Source organism: Peromyscus maniculatus, chromosome 13 (assembly GCF_049852395.1).
Source record: "Peromyscus maniculatus bairdii isolate BWxNUB_F1_BW_parent chromosome 13, HU_Pman_BW_mat_3.1, whole genome shotgun sequence".
Taxonomy (NCBI): Eukaryota; Metazoa; Chordata; class Mammalia; order Rodentia; family Cricetidae; genus Peromyscus; species Peromyscus maniculatus.
Window position 1 is genome coordinate 68,328,410 of NC_134864.1, and position 17,698 is coordinate 68,346,107.

The window sequence follows — 17,698 nt, forward strand, 5'->3', positions numbered from 1 at the left end:
ACTGAGAAAACGTACCAAGCCAAGCAGCTAAAACATAGATAAGAATCATGGGTTAATTTAAGTGTAAGACCTAGTTAGTAATAAGCCTGAGTTACCAACCAAGCATCTATAAGTAATAGTAAGCCTCTGAGTCAATTATTTAAGAAGTGGCTGCCAGGTATTTGAGAACAGGCAGGCAGGAGAGAAACTTCCGCTACAAGCCTCAGCATAAAGATAAAGATGTTATATATAACCTAGTAATGCTGTATCTCCATGACTCAGCAATTGCACTTCTAGCATACATCCTGGAGACAGCCGCGCGTGCACACATGCGCATACATGCGCACACACAGGAAATGTGCACAATACTTTCAAAAGAACTGTTAACAGTCTCAAACTGCAAGAAACAGTTCAATACAGCAGAGCAGATAGAATGTGCTGTGTAGACATCATATATTACTTAACAATGAAACTGAACAAATTATTGTTACATTCAACAATAATAAAGACCAGTCAATCTCAAATCTTGCAAACACCAACAACAGGAAGAAAAACTGATACAGAAATGAGGGCATTCATGAAAAGTTGAAAAGTGGGGAAAATTAAATAATGTATTTTATGTATCTGCACAAAGATGATATATCTGCACAAACAAAGAAATGATTATCATAGAAGTTGAAACAGATTGTGACCTGGAAAAAAGGAGTAAAGACTGTACAGAGGATTATCATCTATAGACAATGGCTACCAAGGTGTTCAAAGTATTACCTGTATTCTTCTGGTCTTAAACCAGAAGAATTAGGCTCTGTTGGTGATTTATGAGCTATTTGGAAGAAACAGAAACAGAAACAGATATTTACTTCACTGTACCACATGGCTAAGTCAAAGAAACTTACTGTGCTACTTTCAGAAAATGGTGTCCTAAAGAGCTAAGGAGAACCAAATTGCCATGGTACCAGTGACTAATAATTATTCCTTCCTGACTACTGAAAAACATCTGAATACCTCTGTAAGTATATTTTATGCATGGATAGAGAAAGGAAAGATTGGCAGAAAGTCTATATGAAGGGCAATTAGTTTTCCACCATCCTATTCCACAAGCTATCCAAACTTAACCAATCAGTAGAACCCCCTATGTGGACTAGGAGGCTGGTCCAAATGTCAACCCCCTGGAGAATATGCATAGCAAATGAAGCAATAAAACATACTAGAGAACAGTCTGCATGTGAGTAAAAGGCAAAATTATCAGTCTTAATTGTCTTATCTTTTTTTAAAATTTTTTTTTATAATTTGATTTAATATTATATATCAGCCACGGATTCCCCTATCCTCCCTCCTCCCGCTGCTGCCACCCCCCCAACCTGGTAGATTCAGTCCAGGCAGGTCCAGTCCCCTCCTCCCAGGCTGAGCAAAGTGTCCCTGCATAGGCCCCAGGTTCCAAACAGCCAGCTCATGCACTAAGGACAGTTCCCAGTCCCACTGCCTGGGTGCCTCCCAAACAGTTCAAGCTGATCAACTATCTCTCTTATCCAGAGGGCCTGATCCAGTTGGGGGCTCCTCAGCTATTGGTTCATAGTTCATGTGTTTCCACTAGTTTGGCCATTTATCCTTGTGCTTTTTCCAATCTTGGTCTCAACAATTGTTGCTCATACAATCCCTCCTCTTTCTCACTGATTGGACTCCCGGAGCTTATTTATTACATATAATTTCTACCTTTGAGCACTAGTGACAATAGTTTATATGGCTTATTTAAAGCCTAGGTTATTATAGTTATCTAAAAATAAGCAACTAAGAATAATTATGTAGGTCTAAATCTACAGGACTCACTGGAAATACGATCTACTGTCCAAGAGTAAATTAATGCACTTCAAACTTCAAAAACTGCTTGTTTTGAAAAATAAAAAATAAAATCACTCAATTTTTTGTCATCCTCTAAATGTATTAACTAGTAACTCATGAATAGCTCTATGCTTATTTTACAGCTATTATCTCATGCTTAGCTTACTTGTGCCTTTCTACCAAGGACAAAATAAAACAAAGCCAGTCATTTAAGTTGGAAGAATTAGGGCATAAGTATTTCTTCATGATCAGGTTCACTGAGAAAATGATGAAGGCAAAACTCTATAGGTGGTTACTTTCTCTGTTTTTCTATTCACAAGTTAAAACCACTTGTTGACCTCAACTGAAAAACAAAATAAAGAACTTTACTGAACAAATAACTTTTAAGATGACCCTCATAATCCACACCTTACAGTATACATGCTATTATAAGATACCTTTTCCATCATCATACCTACTGATTTATTGACTGATTTCCAATAAACAGAATACAATGAAGAGGTGGACTGTCACTTATAAGCTAACCTTATAAAAAAAACCATGACTTTCACTTTGATTGTTCTCTTAGATCTCTTGCCCTGAGAGAAGTTAGCTGCCATGCTATACTATAAAACAGTTCTGTCGAGAGAGCCATGTGGCAAAGAAACAAGGTGTAGTGGTGCAGCCTTTACCCAGCACTTGGGAGACAAAAGCAGGCCTGTGAGATTGAGGCCAGTCTGGTCTACCTAGAGTTCTAGGACCACATAGAGAGACCCTGTCAAAAAGAACAAAATAAAACAAAAAAAACCAAGTTATTCATTCATGAAACAGCCAATTTCCCAATGCTCCCTAGCTGAGCCTTTAAATGAAACCTGCTGTGGGATGTTCTGTACGGCAAATGTGTTGCTCTGATTGGTTAGTAAATAAAACACTGATTGGCCAGTAGTCAGGCAAGAGGAAGTATAGGCAGGACAAGGAGGAGAAGAATTCTGGGAAGGCTGAGTCAGAGACACTGCCAGCTGCCACCATGACAAGCCTCATGTGAAGATGCCAGTAAGCCACGAGCCATGTGGCAAGGTATAGATTTATAGAAATGGGTTAACTTAAGATATAAGAACAGTTAGCAAGAAGCCTGCCACGGCCATACAGTTTGTAAGCAATATAAGTCTCTGTGTTTACTTGGTTGGGTCTGAGCGGCTGTGGGACTGGTGGGTGACAGAGATTTGTCCTGACTATGGGCAAGGCAGGAAAACTCTAGCTACAGAAACCACAACCACAGCCAACAATTTACAACTTCATGAGAAATTCACAACTATAAGCATCCACCAACATCACAACCTAGGTTCCTAGAAGACAGTAATGGAACATTTTATTTTAAACCAAGTGCTTTTGGGATAATTTGCTTTACAAGTAACAGGTAAATACTACTCTACTGCCCATTTTAGTTAAAAAACATTTGATGCTTTGAAGCAACATTAAAAAACAAGGGGGGGGGGCAACAAGCCAAAAGAACCCATTCAATAAGAAGAGAAATGTTTCAACCTTAAGCACTCTTCCAGAAAGACCAATAATTTCACCATCTTTTGGTTCTACTTCTGTAGCAGTATTCACATCACCACTTCCTGTGGTATCAATGATATCAATGATTTTTGGTTTTCCATCAGTTGTAACCTGAAAATTGAGGCAAATAAAATGAGTTAGTTTTGTCTTTAAAGGAAGTAATATAAATCCATGAGTATATACACAGTATATATATAATTACCTATGAAATTTTTCACTTATATTAAAAATATAATTAAGAAAAAAGTCTAACAAATAAACACAAAAAAACTAGTCATCAAAAACAATATACAACCTCCAAATGGTTTCATATATTTCTTTAATATTTATAATCTTTTGGGTGTTGGATACAGCAGTTGTCAGTACACAAAAAAAAAATCCCTTATCTTTTATATATAGCATAGTAAGGAAGTAGACAATAAATAAAGATGTAAAATACTGAGAAATTAAGCAGAAGACATAAAATAAGTAGCATGGATTTTAACTTGGTTGGGCAAAGGCCTTGCTGAGAAGGCAATAATGAGCAAATATGTGAAGAAAGTGAGCTCTGGGCTACATAAAAAACGATAGTATTTTATTACTCAATTTCACACCAGTACTTCAAATTTAGTAAATTCCAAGTTCAAAGGTGGTGGCGCACGCCTTTAATCCCAGCACTTGGGAGGGAGAGGCAGGTGGATCTCTGTGAGTTTGAGGCCAGCCTGGGCTACAGAGTGAGATCCAGGAAAGGCGCAAAGAACACAGAGAAACCCTGTCTCAAAAAATCAAAAAACAAACAAACAAACAAAACAACCAAGTTCAAAGTAACACACTCCCAAATCTGTTTTTCTCCAAATATTATCTTTACAGATATCATACACCAGTTGTTCAAGCCAGAAACAGAAGTCTTTCTCTGATTATCTAATTTATACCTTGCACCACAGCTATTAGGAAGTACTTCCTCTAAAATGGAATTCAAATCCATTTTTCTACTTTTTATCACCATTGTGCCAACTTGCCAAACCACTATCATCTCTTCCTTTCATAATGTAGGTATCAGCTTCTTAAACTGAGCTGAAACTTTACTCTTTATGAGGATCCTGTAACAATGTTTGTGGTGTCACCAAAAACCTGGCAACAGTAAAAGGTTACTGAATATACATACAACAATCAAAACTTAATTCAAAACTAAATGTGTTTGTGGCAGCACTTATGCCAGCTGCCTTTTATAAACACTGTGGCCTTGGTTTTGAACATTCAATTGTATACTTCATATTGTGCATGCCACCAAACTAGAAAACTCATTGAACACTTGTTTGAAACATTCCAGGCTGACTTGATCCTACTGTATTCTATAGACTGCAGTATTTTTACTGCACGGAACTTCTACTCTTATAGAAACCTAATCGTTTAATTCTAGAAATCAAAACTTTTAATATTTTCCCTCCACCACTCCTCAGCATATAAATATTAAATTAGTTTATTTTTAAATTGGATTGTGTTAAACAAGTTTATTCATCTCAATGAGTATGCACATTTGTTTTGCCTTTAGTAAAATGCTATTTAACCAAAATTTTTAAAAATAATTTTAAAAAAGGTTTATTTTTATTTTATGTGTTTGCCTATATATATGTATATGTACTACATGTGTGCCTGGTGCTCTCAGAGGCCAGAAGAGGATAATGAATCCTCAGAACTAGAGTTGAAGGTTGATGTGAGCTGCCACGTGAGCTGGGAACTGAACTCAAGTCCTCTGCAGGAACAGTTTAACCACTGAAGCATCTCTCCAGCTCCTACAATAAACTTCTTTATGACTTATCAGTAAATGCTTGATTTGTATACTTATTTTATTTGCCTATATACCTAGGGTTGTGTAAAATTTCATGGGCAAAAAGAGGTCAGTTACAAATGAAAAACTTGAAGAAGCCCTATATAAATCACTTCCTTAAAGGTGTTCCTTCCACAGCTGAATGTATTATTCAGACAAACTGTGTTTTATTATTCCTCTCTTCTCACAGATTGATAAACATAAGAAGCTCTGTGGCACTACTTCCCATAAAAATGGTGATCATTTTTGCCTCGACTGTTTTCATATAATCCCCCTTTTTAGAATTCTCTATTCCTTCAGATGTGTAACATCATTTGATCATACATTTCCATTTTCTAGTAAAGTTATCACCCCTTCAAAAAAACCTCCCCAAATGATCTCTTTCATGTGTTTATCACCCTCAACTTCAAATTGCAAATTGTTCACTTCACAGGACACAATCCAACTTTCAATAACACACATGAAATGACCCTAATCAGTTTCTCCTGTTAAAGAGTGTAAGCTCCAAAGGGACAGGTTGTATCCCCATTCAACTTGCAGATACATACCCAACAACAGTGCTTGTTGGGTATTAACATTTTTTTTTATTACCGAATTAGCATCAGCTCTAATTTTGGTAAGGTGCATTTCCTTACTAGCCATAAATTTTAAAGTGAGTTACAATCTACTGCTACAGGAAACTATACTAGTATATTTTCATGGGAGAGCAGTTGATAAGGCTCTTCGGGGCTAGTTTTGCAAAAGCAAGTTGTTGTATTCAATATATATTGAGGAACATACATATACTTGAAGAACCTCAATAATGATTTTCATAGTGGCTATTCTAATATATATTTTCACCAAGGATCTTACTGCAGTCCTCAACCTCATCCTCACCAGCATCTGTTGCTTTCTTAATGATAGAAATTCTGAGTTGGTTAAGCTGGAATCTCAATATAGCATTGACTTGTGTTGCCCTGATGGCTAAGGATACTGAATTTTTTTTCATGTATTTATTGGATAGTTTTACATTTTTAAGATTAAATTGTATTTATGTTGTGTGTACGGGTATCTGTGTGAGTATAAGCATGCCACAGAGTGTGAGTAGAAGTCAGATGACAACTTGTAGGAGTTGGTTCTCTCTTTCCATATGGGGTCATGGCAATTCAACTCAAGCTGTCAGGATTGGCAGCAGGCACCTTTACCACTGAGCCACCTTACAAGCACTGTTCTACTTCTTTTGAGAGCTAATTCATTTCCCATAAATTATTTATTGTCTTTTGAGATATACATGTATTAAAATGTCATAAAGAAACCCATCATTTTGTACAATAAACATATACACTACTTAAAACTCTGTGTACACACACACAAGTATACATATATTTACACACACACACACACACACACACACACACACACACACACACCAGCAGGAATTAGGCATGGAAACACAAAGTCTGAAAAAAAGAGAAAGGAAAAAAAAAACTAATAAATGTCAAGAATGTAACAAGCACAGTCTTCAGACTTTTCTTCCACCAATAACCAATTATATATATATATATATATATATGTGTGTGTGTGTGTGTGTGTGTGTGTGTGTGTGATTGCTTATTAATATTTTAGTGAATTAACACATTAAAAACACTTTTATGAGCTGGGCAGTGGGGTGGTGGCATACACCTTTAATACCAGCACTCACTCAGGAGGCAGAGGCAGGCAGATCTCTGTTAGTTTGAGACCAGCCTGGTCTGCTGAGTGAGTTCCAGGACTGTGGTGATATTTTATTTGTGTTTTAACAAATAAAACTTATCTGGGGATCAGAGAACAGAACAGCCACTAGAGTAGACCTAGAGGCTAGACAGTGGTGGCACACAATCCTTTAATCCTATCACTTGGAGGCAGAGATCTGTCTGGATCTCTGTGAGTTCCAGGCCACACTGGGAACAGAGCCAGGCGTGGTGACACACACATTTAATCTCAGCACTTGAGATCTCATGTCTTGCTTGAGAAAGACACATGCCTTTAATCCCAGGAGTGATAGCAGGAAGCAGAAAGGTATATAAGGCATGAGGACCAGGAACCAGAGGCTTTTAAGCTTTTAGCAGCAGTTCAGCTGAGATCCATTTGAGTGAGGACTCAGAGGCTTCCAGTTTAAGGAAACAGAATCAGCTGAGAAGTTGGCCAGGTGAGGTTAGCTGTGGCTTGTTCTGTCTCTCTGATCTTTATTTACCCCAATAGCTGGCACCGGGTTTTCTATTAATAAGACATTTTAAGTTTTGTGTTACACAGGACAGCCAGAATTATTATACAGAGAAACCCTGTCTCAACAGAACAAAAACCAACCAAACAAAAAACTTTTATGAAGTTACTTGTATACATTTACCCCAAACAGTTCTTTTCCAAGAGGATACTCCCCTATTATGCATACAGGTCTTTCTAACAAAAATGCTTATTACTAGCAGATTTCATACCAAATAAATTTGATATGCTTTCTAAGAATTTTAACCAGGAAAAATGTAAGGAAAATAAAGGGATATTTACAACTTGAGAGGAGAACAAAAGGGAGAAAAACTGAAATCATTGTTAGCAGGGACTGACTAGCCTTATTCATCTCTGAATCGACAGACCTTAACAGTAGAGCTAATATCTGGCAAAATGCTGAATTAAATCAGTAATGTCTTAAAAGCATGAAGAAGGAGTTTTCAGGTGACTATAGAAAGCTTTTGGGCAAACTAAGCACCACATTGCAAAGGCAATATATTAGGACCTGTAACATCTAGGTGCCTAGAAAAGATGGAAATCAAGCGTTCAAGAGAGAAGCACAGAGTGAAGGGTGGTGCTGAGGCTACACCCAAAGGTTATAATAGAATTCAAAATTCTGGAGTTTTATTCAAAAGCAAACTGACTTCTTTTGAACAAAGATGTGATACTAGGTTTGCTTTTGATGGGTAGTAAGTTTGGAAAAGTGAAGAAGCATGGATTAGTGGCAGTGACAGTGGCCTAGACCAAGTTTTATCTTGTCATGAAACCCATCCATGATCTCACAGTCAGTCTTCCTGTCATCCTACCTTTCTATCTTTAAAACATTCAGTTTGCAGGACTTAATTATTTAATTGAACAGTAGGCACCTACCAGGTACTTGAATGCTTGCTGAGGAAATATTTAATCACTTGTGTAATTATTACTCTCCTCAATCTGTCTGCACACAGGAGTATGCTATCATACCTGGCCCTGCCCTCTGCTCTGAATATGCCATAAGCTATGACAAAAAAGGACTTGGCCTAAGGAAGTTATTAAAGGAAGTAATTACAATTGACTCCAAGTTCGCATTTTCTCCTCTAGTCCTTTACTTAGATCCCATTAGGCAAGGTCAGCCTCCTCTTCTATTTTCTTTTTATTTCTATTTTCTTTCTTACCTTAATGATGTATATACAGAACTATAAAATAAATTCATTAGATAAGTAAAAAAATTGAAGTCACTCATGTGCTAATTTCCTTGCTGAAATTAAAAAAAAAAAAACTGGTCATGTTTAGAATCTGAGCATTAATGGTTGATGATCTTATGTTTTCATTTGGTTTCAATATTTTATTGACAGAACATTGTATGTAAATATAAAACTTATTTTCCCCTCAGACAATTCATAGGATAGACCTTCTATAAACTCCCCCTATTAGACATTTATTATTTATTTAAGACTTAAAAAATAGTATTTAAAACTTTTCTTTAGCACTTTAAAGTCCTATGTATTGATTTTGTCAATTGTCAAGTAATTCTACAGGGTAAAAACTGTTACTTTACAGAAACAAAATACTTTGATAAGCAGAACTGGAAATTCTACAAATGCCCACTGGTCAGTACTACTCTAAAATTGTCTGATCTTCTAACAAAAAGAACCAGTGAGCCACTTAAACTATTCTCCCAATATTCTACAAAAAGTAAACACACTGCTATGTAATGGGCAGCATTTCCACTGTGTAATAAACCCTCAATATGGCATTGCTGTTACCATGTTTTAAACCTTAGCAACTACTATTAATAAAATAACAACTGTAGTCACCGGGAAGGAACTCATTACCTGAACTTCTACTCAGGGGCTCTGCCAGGCAGGACCACCACTGGATGTGCTCCAGCGAGGGGAAGAAGTAACAAACCATCTGAAGCAGAACTCTCCAGGTGACCACACAGGCTTCCTTCCTATCTCTCATGTAACATGAACTGCTAAACAGTCTTATTAATAAAAACCCGGAGCCAGACATTGGTATAAAAGCTGAAAGATCAGAGAAGCAGAGCAAGCCAGCCACAAGTTCTTACCTCTGCGAAATCCTCAGTTTCAAGACAGTTCCTGTTTCCTAATGCCTTATATATCTTCTTCTGCCCCGCCATCTTACTTCCTAGGATTAAGGATGTGTGTGCTTCCCAAGCAAAGGAGTGTGCCACCTCGCCTGGCTCTATTTCCAGTGTGGCCTTGAACTCACAGAGATCCAGACTGATCTCTGCCTCCCATGTGATAGGATTAAGGGTATGTGCCATCACTGTCTGGCCTCTTTGTTTATTCTAGTGGCTGGTCCTGTCCTCTGATCCCCAGATAAGTTTTATTGGGGTGCACAATATATCACCACACTCTTGCACTAATTCCTAACATTTATGTCAATTATCTTACTATCCATTTATGTCAATTATCAGGCAACACAATGAAAGAACTAAAGATGGGAAGAAAATCAAGGACTAGGAATAAAGGAATTACTAAGCATCCCTCTTTTGTGAGGAATGGGTTTAGGATAATATATGTCTATGTAATCTAATGCATCTATCTGATAAACAGACACAGGACTGAACAGGAGGCAATAGTCAGAGAAGATCTTCAACAATGGTTGTAAATCATTATTAGTGGGTTTTAGTAAAAGGCTAGTTTAGTTTAAAAACAGAATGCATTTTACTCAGAGGCATTTTTTTTTTAACATCACTTTTCAGTAAGGTCCCTGACCTAACGACTTCTAACTCGCATGAAGGAAAATGAAGTCATTTGGGGAAAACACAGCTAAAGTATGTTCTCTTACGTTTTGAGGCGTTTAAAAGCATATTTTCGTAAGGCCTGAAAAATTCGCCCCTAACGAATTAATTGTACTTTATGTAAAAACTAACCCAGGAGATTTCAACCTAAACAAATACATAGTAGATAACTTAAAAATACAAAAGTATCAGAAGAAATCATTCCGGAAGCGGATCGGGTTGTCTTCTGGGAACCCCGCTTTGCTAGTCTTGCCAAAACCAATCTCTAAACCTCATCACTACCAAGTTCTGTCAGGGCTGCTGCCCCATCGGTGTCACCCCCCCCCCCCATTCGCCCAGGGTTAAAAACTGTAATACCCTCGCTCGGCAAGATCGGGCAAGGACCCAGAGGAGATGTGGGGCCTGGCACGCCCGGTTGTCCAGCGGGCTTCCCCGAAGCCCCGATCTCGATCAGCCACACCGACCACGCTGCTTTTGTGTGGAGCGGGAACGGGGTCCTGCGGTCGCCCCGAGCTGTCCCACCCTTCTGAGGCTTGGTCTCGGCTCGGCCCTCCCGGCCGCGGGCCCTCGGCGCCGCCTCACCTGCATGCCGGGAGCCCCGGGATCGACCCCCGTGTCCAGGACGGCGATGAGCACCCCGCGCCCGTCATACTCCGGGTAGCGGCACAGGAAGGAGGCGGCCCCGGTCTCTTTCTTCGGCAGAAGACCGTGGAAAGGGAAGGGCTCCTCGGTGGCGGCGGTGGCCATGGACGCAAGCTGGAGGACGGACGAGGAAGAGGCAAACTGCCAGGCTGCTCGCGGAACAGCGGCTCGAGGACACCCGGCGACCGCGGGCCTGAGGCGGGGAGGGGGCGGGGCCAGGCCGCCAGTACCCAATCACTTGCAGTCAGAGATACCCAGCCAATCCCATGCCTCAACGTAAGCTAACGGCGCCGCTACGAGGCGCCAGATAGGAGTGTTGCTCGGGCTGCAGTGCGGGGGTGGAGTCTGCGCTGGCGCTGAGGACTCCGTGTGGGAGCGAGCATCTTAAAGGGTCTATGCTTGGGGTGTGAAGAGACTTGGACTTAGCTCCCGAGCTGTCACTATCTGTGAGAAACCTTGAGAGGAACAGGCCGCCCGTCTGAGGCGCTGATCTTCACGACGCGGCTGGCTTCAGTTGCTGCAGGCCCGAAGCCATGTAAAGTCAGGCTCTGAGGTCTCAGATTTAGCGGTGAAGGCTGTTTCCCCCGTCCCACCCCCCTCCCCGCTTTCTGGCGGGGTGAGGTGAATGGATGAGATGGGGGAGAGGCAACCGTTTAGTCAACAAGAAGAGGGGTGTCAGCTATTCTGTCGCCAGTGTTCTTGAAACAAAGCATGGGACCAAAATGGCATCATCATGGCCTACTCTTGGCATCTGGGATTCCTGAACAATATCTGCCTACTTTTCTCCATCTAAGTTCCTGTTTGCTCCTTCAGGCTCAACACTGTTTTCAATCCATAGTTTGCAATTTTTTCCCATTAGGATGTCCAGTGATGGTAACCAGCTTCTGCCTTCTGTGGTCCCTGAGTGAGCTGGCTGTGCCTCTATACCTCCCAGGGTAATCTTAATTGCTTCATTGACAGTCTTCTAAGATCTTCTCACAGCGATGTTTCTAAATGCATAAGATGAAGCCTATAGAACTATACAGGAAGGAAAACTGTTGAAATAGTTATGAAAACCCAATTTTTATTGATAACTTCACATGTAAATAACTATGTATGTGATTTGTTTTGCATTAAATAACAAGAGCCAGCGTCAAGTCTAATAAATAAAGTCTACCATGATTTCTAAATCAGGAAGCAAGCATAAATGACATTTGAATATATCTAAACTGCACAGATTAGTTTAACTGGTAACAAAGCAGCAGTGCCTAGTTGTTGCCTGCATTCATAATTAAAAAACAGTTTCAGAGATGAAAATAATATTTCCTTATGCAGTTATGGGCCCTTTGCACTTCTGTGGACTTCAGTTTAAGAGGCGGGTACATGGAATGCCTTATAGGCCATTCTTCAAATCACAGCACTCCCAGTGACTCCTCAAAGTTTGCTCCAGTGTTTGCAGTAATTCCTGCTGATTCCCTTTATTTTTCATTCTATAAGGTTAGAAGAATTTGCTCTTGGTGGTGAGAGAAAAGCAGCAAGGTCAATGTTATCTTTATTCCCAACCGTGATTCATTACTTTTAGGAAAGAATTGGAAAGCACTTAAGTACTTGAACAGTAAAGAAAATAGAATGCAAACTCTCCAGAGACTTGTCAGTATTGACCATGCAGTGGCAGAATGAATTGATTTGCAGCTTCACGTGAGCCTTGGCCCCACCACTTCATTTCACATAAAGGAAATGACTTTGAAGGCCAGGGGTTACAAAACAAGTCCATGCTGAAACTACATTCCTTTTTTCATGGTCTGCTTGCAGTACTTTCTACCCTACTGTGTTGTGCCCACCAATGAGAGTATGAATGCCTATGCAGTGAGTACTTAGAATAGAACTATTTATTATGAAAACTAATCAGCAGGATTTTTAAAAACTTAATTTCAAGTTTTTTGTTTTGTTTTTTTCTGTGTCTCCCAGAATTTTTTTAAAAGAAAAATTAAGTATCCCTTGCTACAGTTTTAAGGCGACATCTGATACCATATCAGAGACGAGGAGATTTAAAGGACATTTCTGGTATACTTATTATTTATATCACTCATTTCTATATAGCCAGTTGAATGTTAATCTTTAATGCCTAACATGCTTTATTTACAAAACACTCATACATTGAAAGTCAACCACTCTATGTCACTCATTTTGCAATTATATTTTCACTCTATACAGAATTTAATCCTGATGTGATTTACATTTTTGGAGATGTGACTTCTTTTTTTTTTTTTTTTTTGGTTTTTCGAGACAGTGTTTCTCTGTGTAGCTTTGCGCCTTTCCTGGAACTCACTTGGTAGCCCAGGCTGGCCTCGAACTCACAGAGATCCGCCTGGCTCTGCCTCCCGAGTGCTGGGATTAAAGGCGTGCGCCACCACCGCCCGGCTGACTTCTATTATAAATACATCACAATAAAATATCTCATAACTACATAAGATCATAAACTGTATTAAATTGTAATTTTAAAGTATTTCTTAGGATCAAAATATTAATTTTCTCTTGTATTGTTATAACTACAAAGTTGGTGAAAACAATATGAATAAATCTTAAGATAAAAAATGAGGGGAGAAAGGAAAGGGAGGAAAGATAAGGCAGCTTTTACAAAGATGTATGGCATGAATAAGCCATACTTCCAGTAATAACAGGCTGCTTGAGTTAATAAGGATAAGATTGCCATGTGTATGTATATCTCTTGTAAAACCAGAGCAATCAGCTGCTACCTTTAGGGAGCAAAACCAGGATACAGAAGTATTACATAACTGCCTCAAAGGTGACACGAACACGGTCTGAGAGCACAAGCTATTCCCATCTTTCTGAACCACGCATGACAAAGGTCATCTTTTGCTATAACCTTTGCCTAAATTGCAGATAAGATGGATTTAATGAAATGGTGAAAATTAAATACAAAACACAACAGAGCACCACGTACTGCTGTTCCTGATCATTCTCCAGCACTTGCTCCACGGAAGAGATCCTGGGGTATGTTTGAAAGACTAACATTTAAGTGATGTGGTCCCTGCAATACTATCTCTGAAAAGGTAGAAGCACTTTTGGTTTTGAGCTGGAGGCCAATCTTGCCTATATAACCAAACTCTATCTAAAAAAAATTATTCTTGATTTAAATTTTTTCTATGGTTCAGGATATTGGACTTTGATTTTTAAATTTTACAGTATTTCAGCTTGTTCATTTTGTATACTTCCAAGGCTACTACACCTGTAGGTAACAAAAAGCAACATTCAGGATACATGGCACCCCCACTTAAAAAGTAGAAGAACCAGTCATGAAATAGGATGTGCAAAGGAAAATAGATATGTCCTTCCACCATAGGCACATTGTCAGGAAGTTAAGTTTAGAAAATGTTCCAAATGTGAAGCATCTGGAAATTGTGTTCAAAACAACCTGTGACTTCGTACTATAGTTTGAAGACCTCTATTTTATGTAATCCTGAAGCCACTCTAACTCAATTCAAAATCTCTCAGTTCATTTTCAAGCCATGGTATTGCACATTTACACGTTTACTTTTCTTTTTTTCTTCCTCTGGCACAATGGCATCCCTAGATAGAGGGATTTTTTTCTTTTTTGTTGAGTTAGTTTGTGCTACTTGACAACTTGACTATTGGATATAGAAAGGAAATAAGAAGAGGATACTTTGGGTGGGGAGAAACAATGAAAATATAGGTAAACAAAACAAGACTTAGATGTGAGAGAAGGAAGAGGAGGATAAGTCAAACAGGTCATTAAACCAAAGCATCTGTCTCTTTATGTGAGGTTAAGTAACAGGCTGGATGCCCAGAAATTCCCATGGAGGACTGTTTAAAGCAGGACTGCTAAGTCAGATGTAATGTGCCTTCCCCCAGTACCTGCCCCATATGAGAATGCAAGCTCACTGCATTTCAGTATTACTGCATCTTGTGGTTTACAGAACATTTTATAATCAAATTTCCTCAAATAGGTAGAGACTAAGCATTTAACACCCCCTAGACCTACAGGCTTTGAAGTCCTCCACACCATTTGCTGCAAGGCTACACCTCCCTGTGGATGGCTCATAGACAATGCCTGATTGCAATAGAGATCTCAAGGAGGCTGGTTCCTGGGAGACGAGGGATTTCTTTGACTCTCCAAAGTCTTTGCCAAGTGTTTCTTAGAGAGCATGACAATCTAAGATACAACCCCTCAACCTTCTTTCCCTCTGGACTCTAAGTCACATGTACAGCATAGCCTGGTATGGATGTAATTTTAGACAGCACAACACTTCACTCAGTAGAATATTGCTTGTTTGATTCTTCTGCCTTGGTATCTGTATCTTGGAGAACCAGATACAATGAGGCTACATATATTAAATATGCACATAACCCAGAACTCTATATACTGTGATGTAAATCAAAGCTTCACAGCTGTATTTATCTTCCAAATCTCAGGACAACCTGGGCATTTGGCCATGGAGCCTCCAGAGATGGTTGCTACAGGCATCGAGGAGATTTATTCGTTCTCTCTAGTATGCCATTCAGACATTCTCATTTCCAGTGGGCGTGATGTAAACCCTAACAGGGAAATCTGTTTTGAAAGAATCTATTAACATGTATTTTAATTGTTCTCTCCTTATGCAGCAATTATTTAAAACCAAAGCTATATAGAAAAAATATTTGATACAGGTTCTGAAATTTAAAAATGTATCACTTAAAAACCTGTGGAGCAGCCGGGCGTTGGTGGCGCACGCCTTTAATCCCAGCACTCGGGAGGCAGAGCCAGGCGGATCTCCGTGAGTTCGAGGCCAGCCTGGGCTACCAAGTGAGCTCCAGGAAAGGCGCAAAGCTACACAGAGAAACCCTGTCTCGAAAAACCAAAAAAAAAAAAAAAAAAAAACCTGTGGAGCAAAAAAGCTTATAGTAAGTTCTCCTTTGCTTTATTAGTTCTTATTAGTTGACTTGCCTAGGGTTTTTCTTTGCCATAGGTCAGTTTTTGAGCCAATTCTTGCTCATCAGAACCTGTAGCTTCTCTTTGCATGAGCTCAGTTTTAAAATGAACAATGTTTTGCTGACAAAGCATGATGAGATCATTTGTCATCATAACCTGTAGGCCATGATGACATAACTTGAGTCATGAATGCCCTTTTATCCAGTGTATCCACACTAGATAGTCAACCTGCTCACTAGTTACTTGAAAGCAGTTTTAATTATCAGTATATAATATATAGAGTTCAGTATTATATATAGATTCAGATGTCTATGAGGGTCTTGGGATGGGACTATGAAATTGGTAAACAAGTACATAGGAGTTGATATTTTCTAGTTTGTTAGAAATTTTTCCCAAGAGAAGCCAGAGAGTTTTGCAGAATGCATGACAGGAATGACTACGTTGCATGACTTTTCTTGTGGTCTCATGAAACAATGTACCCCAGATGGGGACATTCATGACAGACTAAAGAGGAGATGCTATTTGAGTCAAGCTTGATGAATCATGAGCTTATTGGGGTTACTACAGAGACATGGATGAGGGATCACTTTGAGGAGTATGGGTGATCTAGACAGCTGCACCACCAAAAGCCCACACCAGCATAAGCAAATGACCCATGAATGCTATAGCACTGGAGTTCACACAACTTTCAGGCAGCAGTTTTCCAACACCTTTAAAGCAATTCTCCTTTACTCCAGCCATTGTTCACTGTTTTATATAAAGTTAGAAAGAGGCCTTAATGAGTCTGGGCAAGTTCCTTGTGGATTTTATGAGGCTCAGAATACAACCTCCTTAAGAGGGACTTTTTAATCTGGAGGGAAAAGCTACATAAAAACCTGAAAATTAAGATAATGGTCTGGGGATAGCTCAGTGGTAGAATACTGGCCTGGTATGCATGAAGCCCTGAGTTAAATCCCAGGCACTGGAAAACAATCTTGTAGAAGCTATAAATGTATTAGCAAATGTCCTATGGTGGCTGTCACGTGATATGATCTGGGTCTTTGCTAGTTTCTGGCTAAGTAATTTGTGAGTTCAAAATTTTAGTCCTAAACTGGTAAAATTGTACATTTTCCTCACCAGAATGTTTGTTGAGGATGCTCTGACATCTGGCTGATCTCATGTCTCATCAAGTTATAAAGCCTCAATACAGCCATCTTTCTGAGCCTTTCTGTCAGAAGACACAGGCTTTTCCTTCTCAGATGTTTTCTCCCCTGTCTGGAGAATAACAGATGATACTCAGGTAGATGAGAACAATTTCAACATCCAGGGCCATGAGCAGATTAACCAGTGGCTCCAAGGCTTCAGAGTGGCAGCTGGGACAAATGGGTCTGAAGACATTTTGTTAAAGTTTATCCAGTCTTCCAGGCAGGTTTCCAGGGGACTTTAAATTCTGCATTGTTTCCCATCAGACTTTAGAAAACATGCAACCGGGAGTAAGCTCTCAGTTACTAGGAATGTGAATGGGACCTGCAACAGCATAAGTGAGTTCCAAAGAACTATGAGAAGCTGGAACAGTCCAGCTCAGTACCGCTAGGTTTGGGAGCTGCTTCTGTAACAGCATTCTTCACATTGGTGTAGATTTATTTGGGGGCAGAGGAACAATTTTTTAATAGATGGGTCTGGAGAGATAACACAGTATGTTAGAGGACTTGAGTTTGGTTCTCCAGCACCCAAAAATAACTGGGCATGGGGGCACATGTCTGTAACACTAATGCCAGTAAGGCAGACAGGTGGATTTCTGAAGTTTGTTGGAAAGCTGATTAGTGAGCACTAGGTTCAGTGAGAGACTGTTTCAAAAAATAATGTGGAGAGCAATAAATGAGAACAATAAATAAGAACGCCTAATGCTTACTTCTGTCCTTCAAAACACACACACACACACACACACACACACACACACACACACACACACACACTGTGCATCAGTTTC

General features: G+C 39.5%; 1 protein-coding gene across 4 annotated transcripts in view; it reads right to left on the reverse strand.

The window, feature by feature from the left end:
• The window catches only part of Tpp2 (tripeptidyl peptidase 2), a 73,248-nt gene extending 62,254 nt beyond the window's left edge, over window positions 1-10,994 (reverse strand). For all 4 annotated transcript variants that reach the window (XR_013044193.1, XR_013044192.1, XM_006996802.4 and 1 more), the window contains exons 1-2: window positions 10,740-10,994; window positions 3,340-3,468 (exon numbers count right to left, since the gene is read on the reverse strand). Coding sequence is in view for 2 of the 4 variants with exons in the window: in XM_006996802.4 (XP_006996864.1) it covers window positions 3,340-3,468; window positions 10,740-10,904 (294 nt within the window). In the remaining 2 variants the exon portion in view is untranslated. The remainder of the gene's footprint in view (window positions 1-3,339; window positions 3,469-10,739) is intronic.
• Window positions 10,995-17,698: the final 6,704 nt, after the last annotated feature.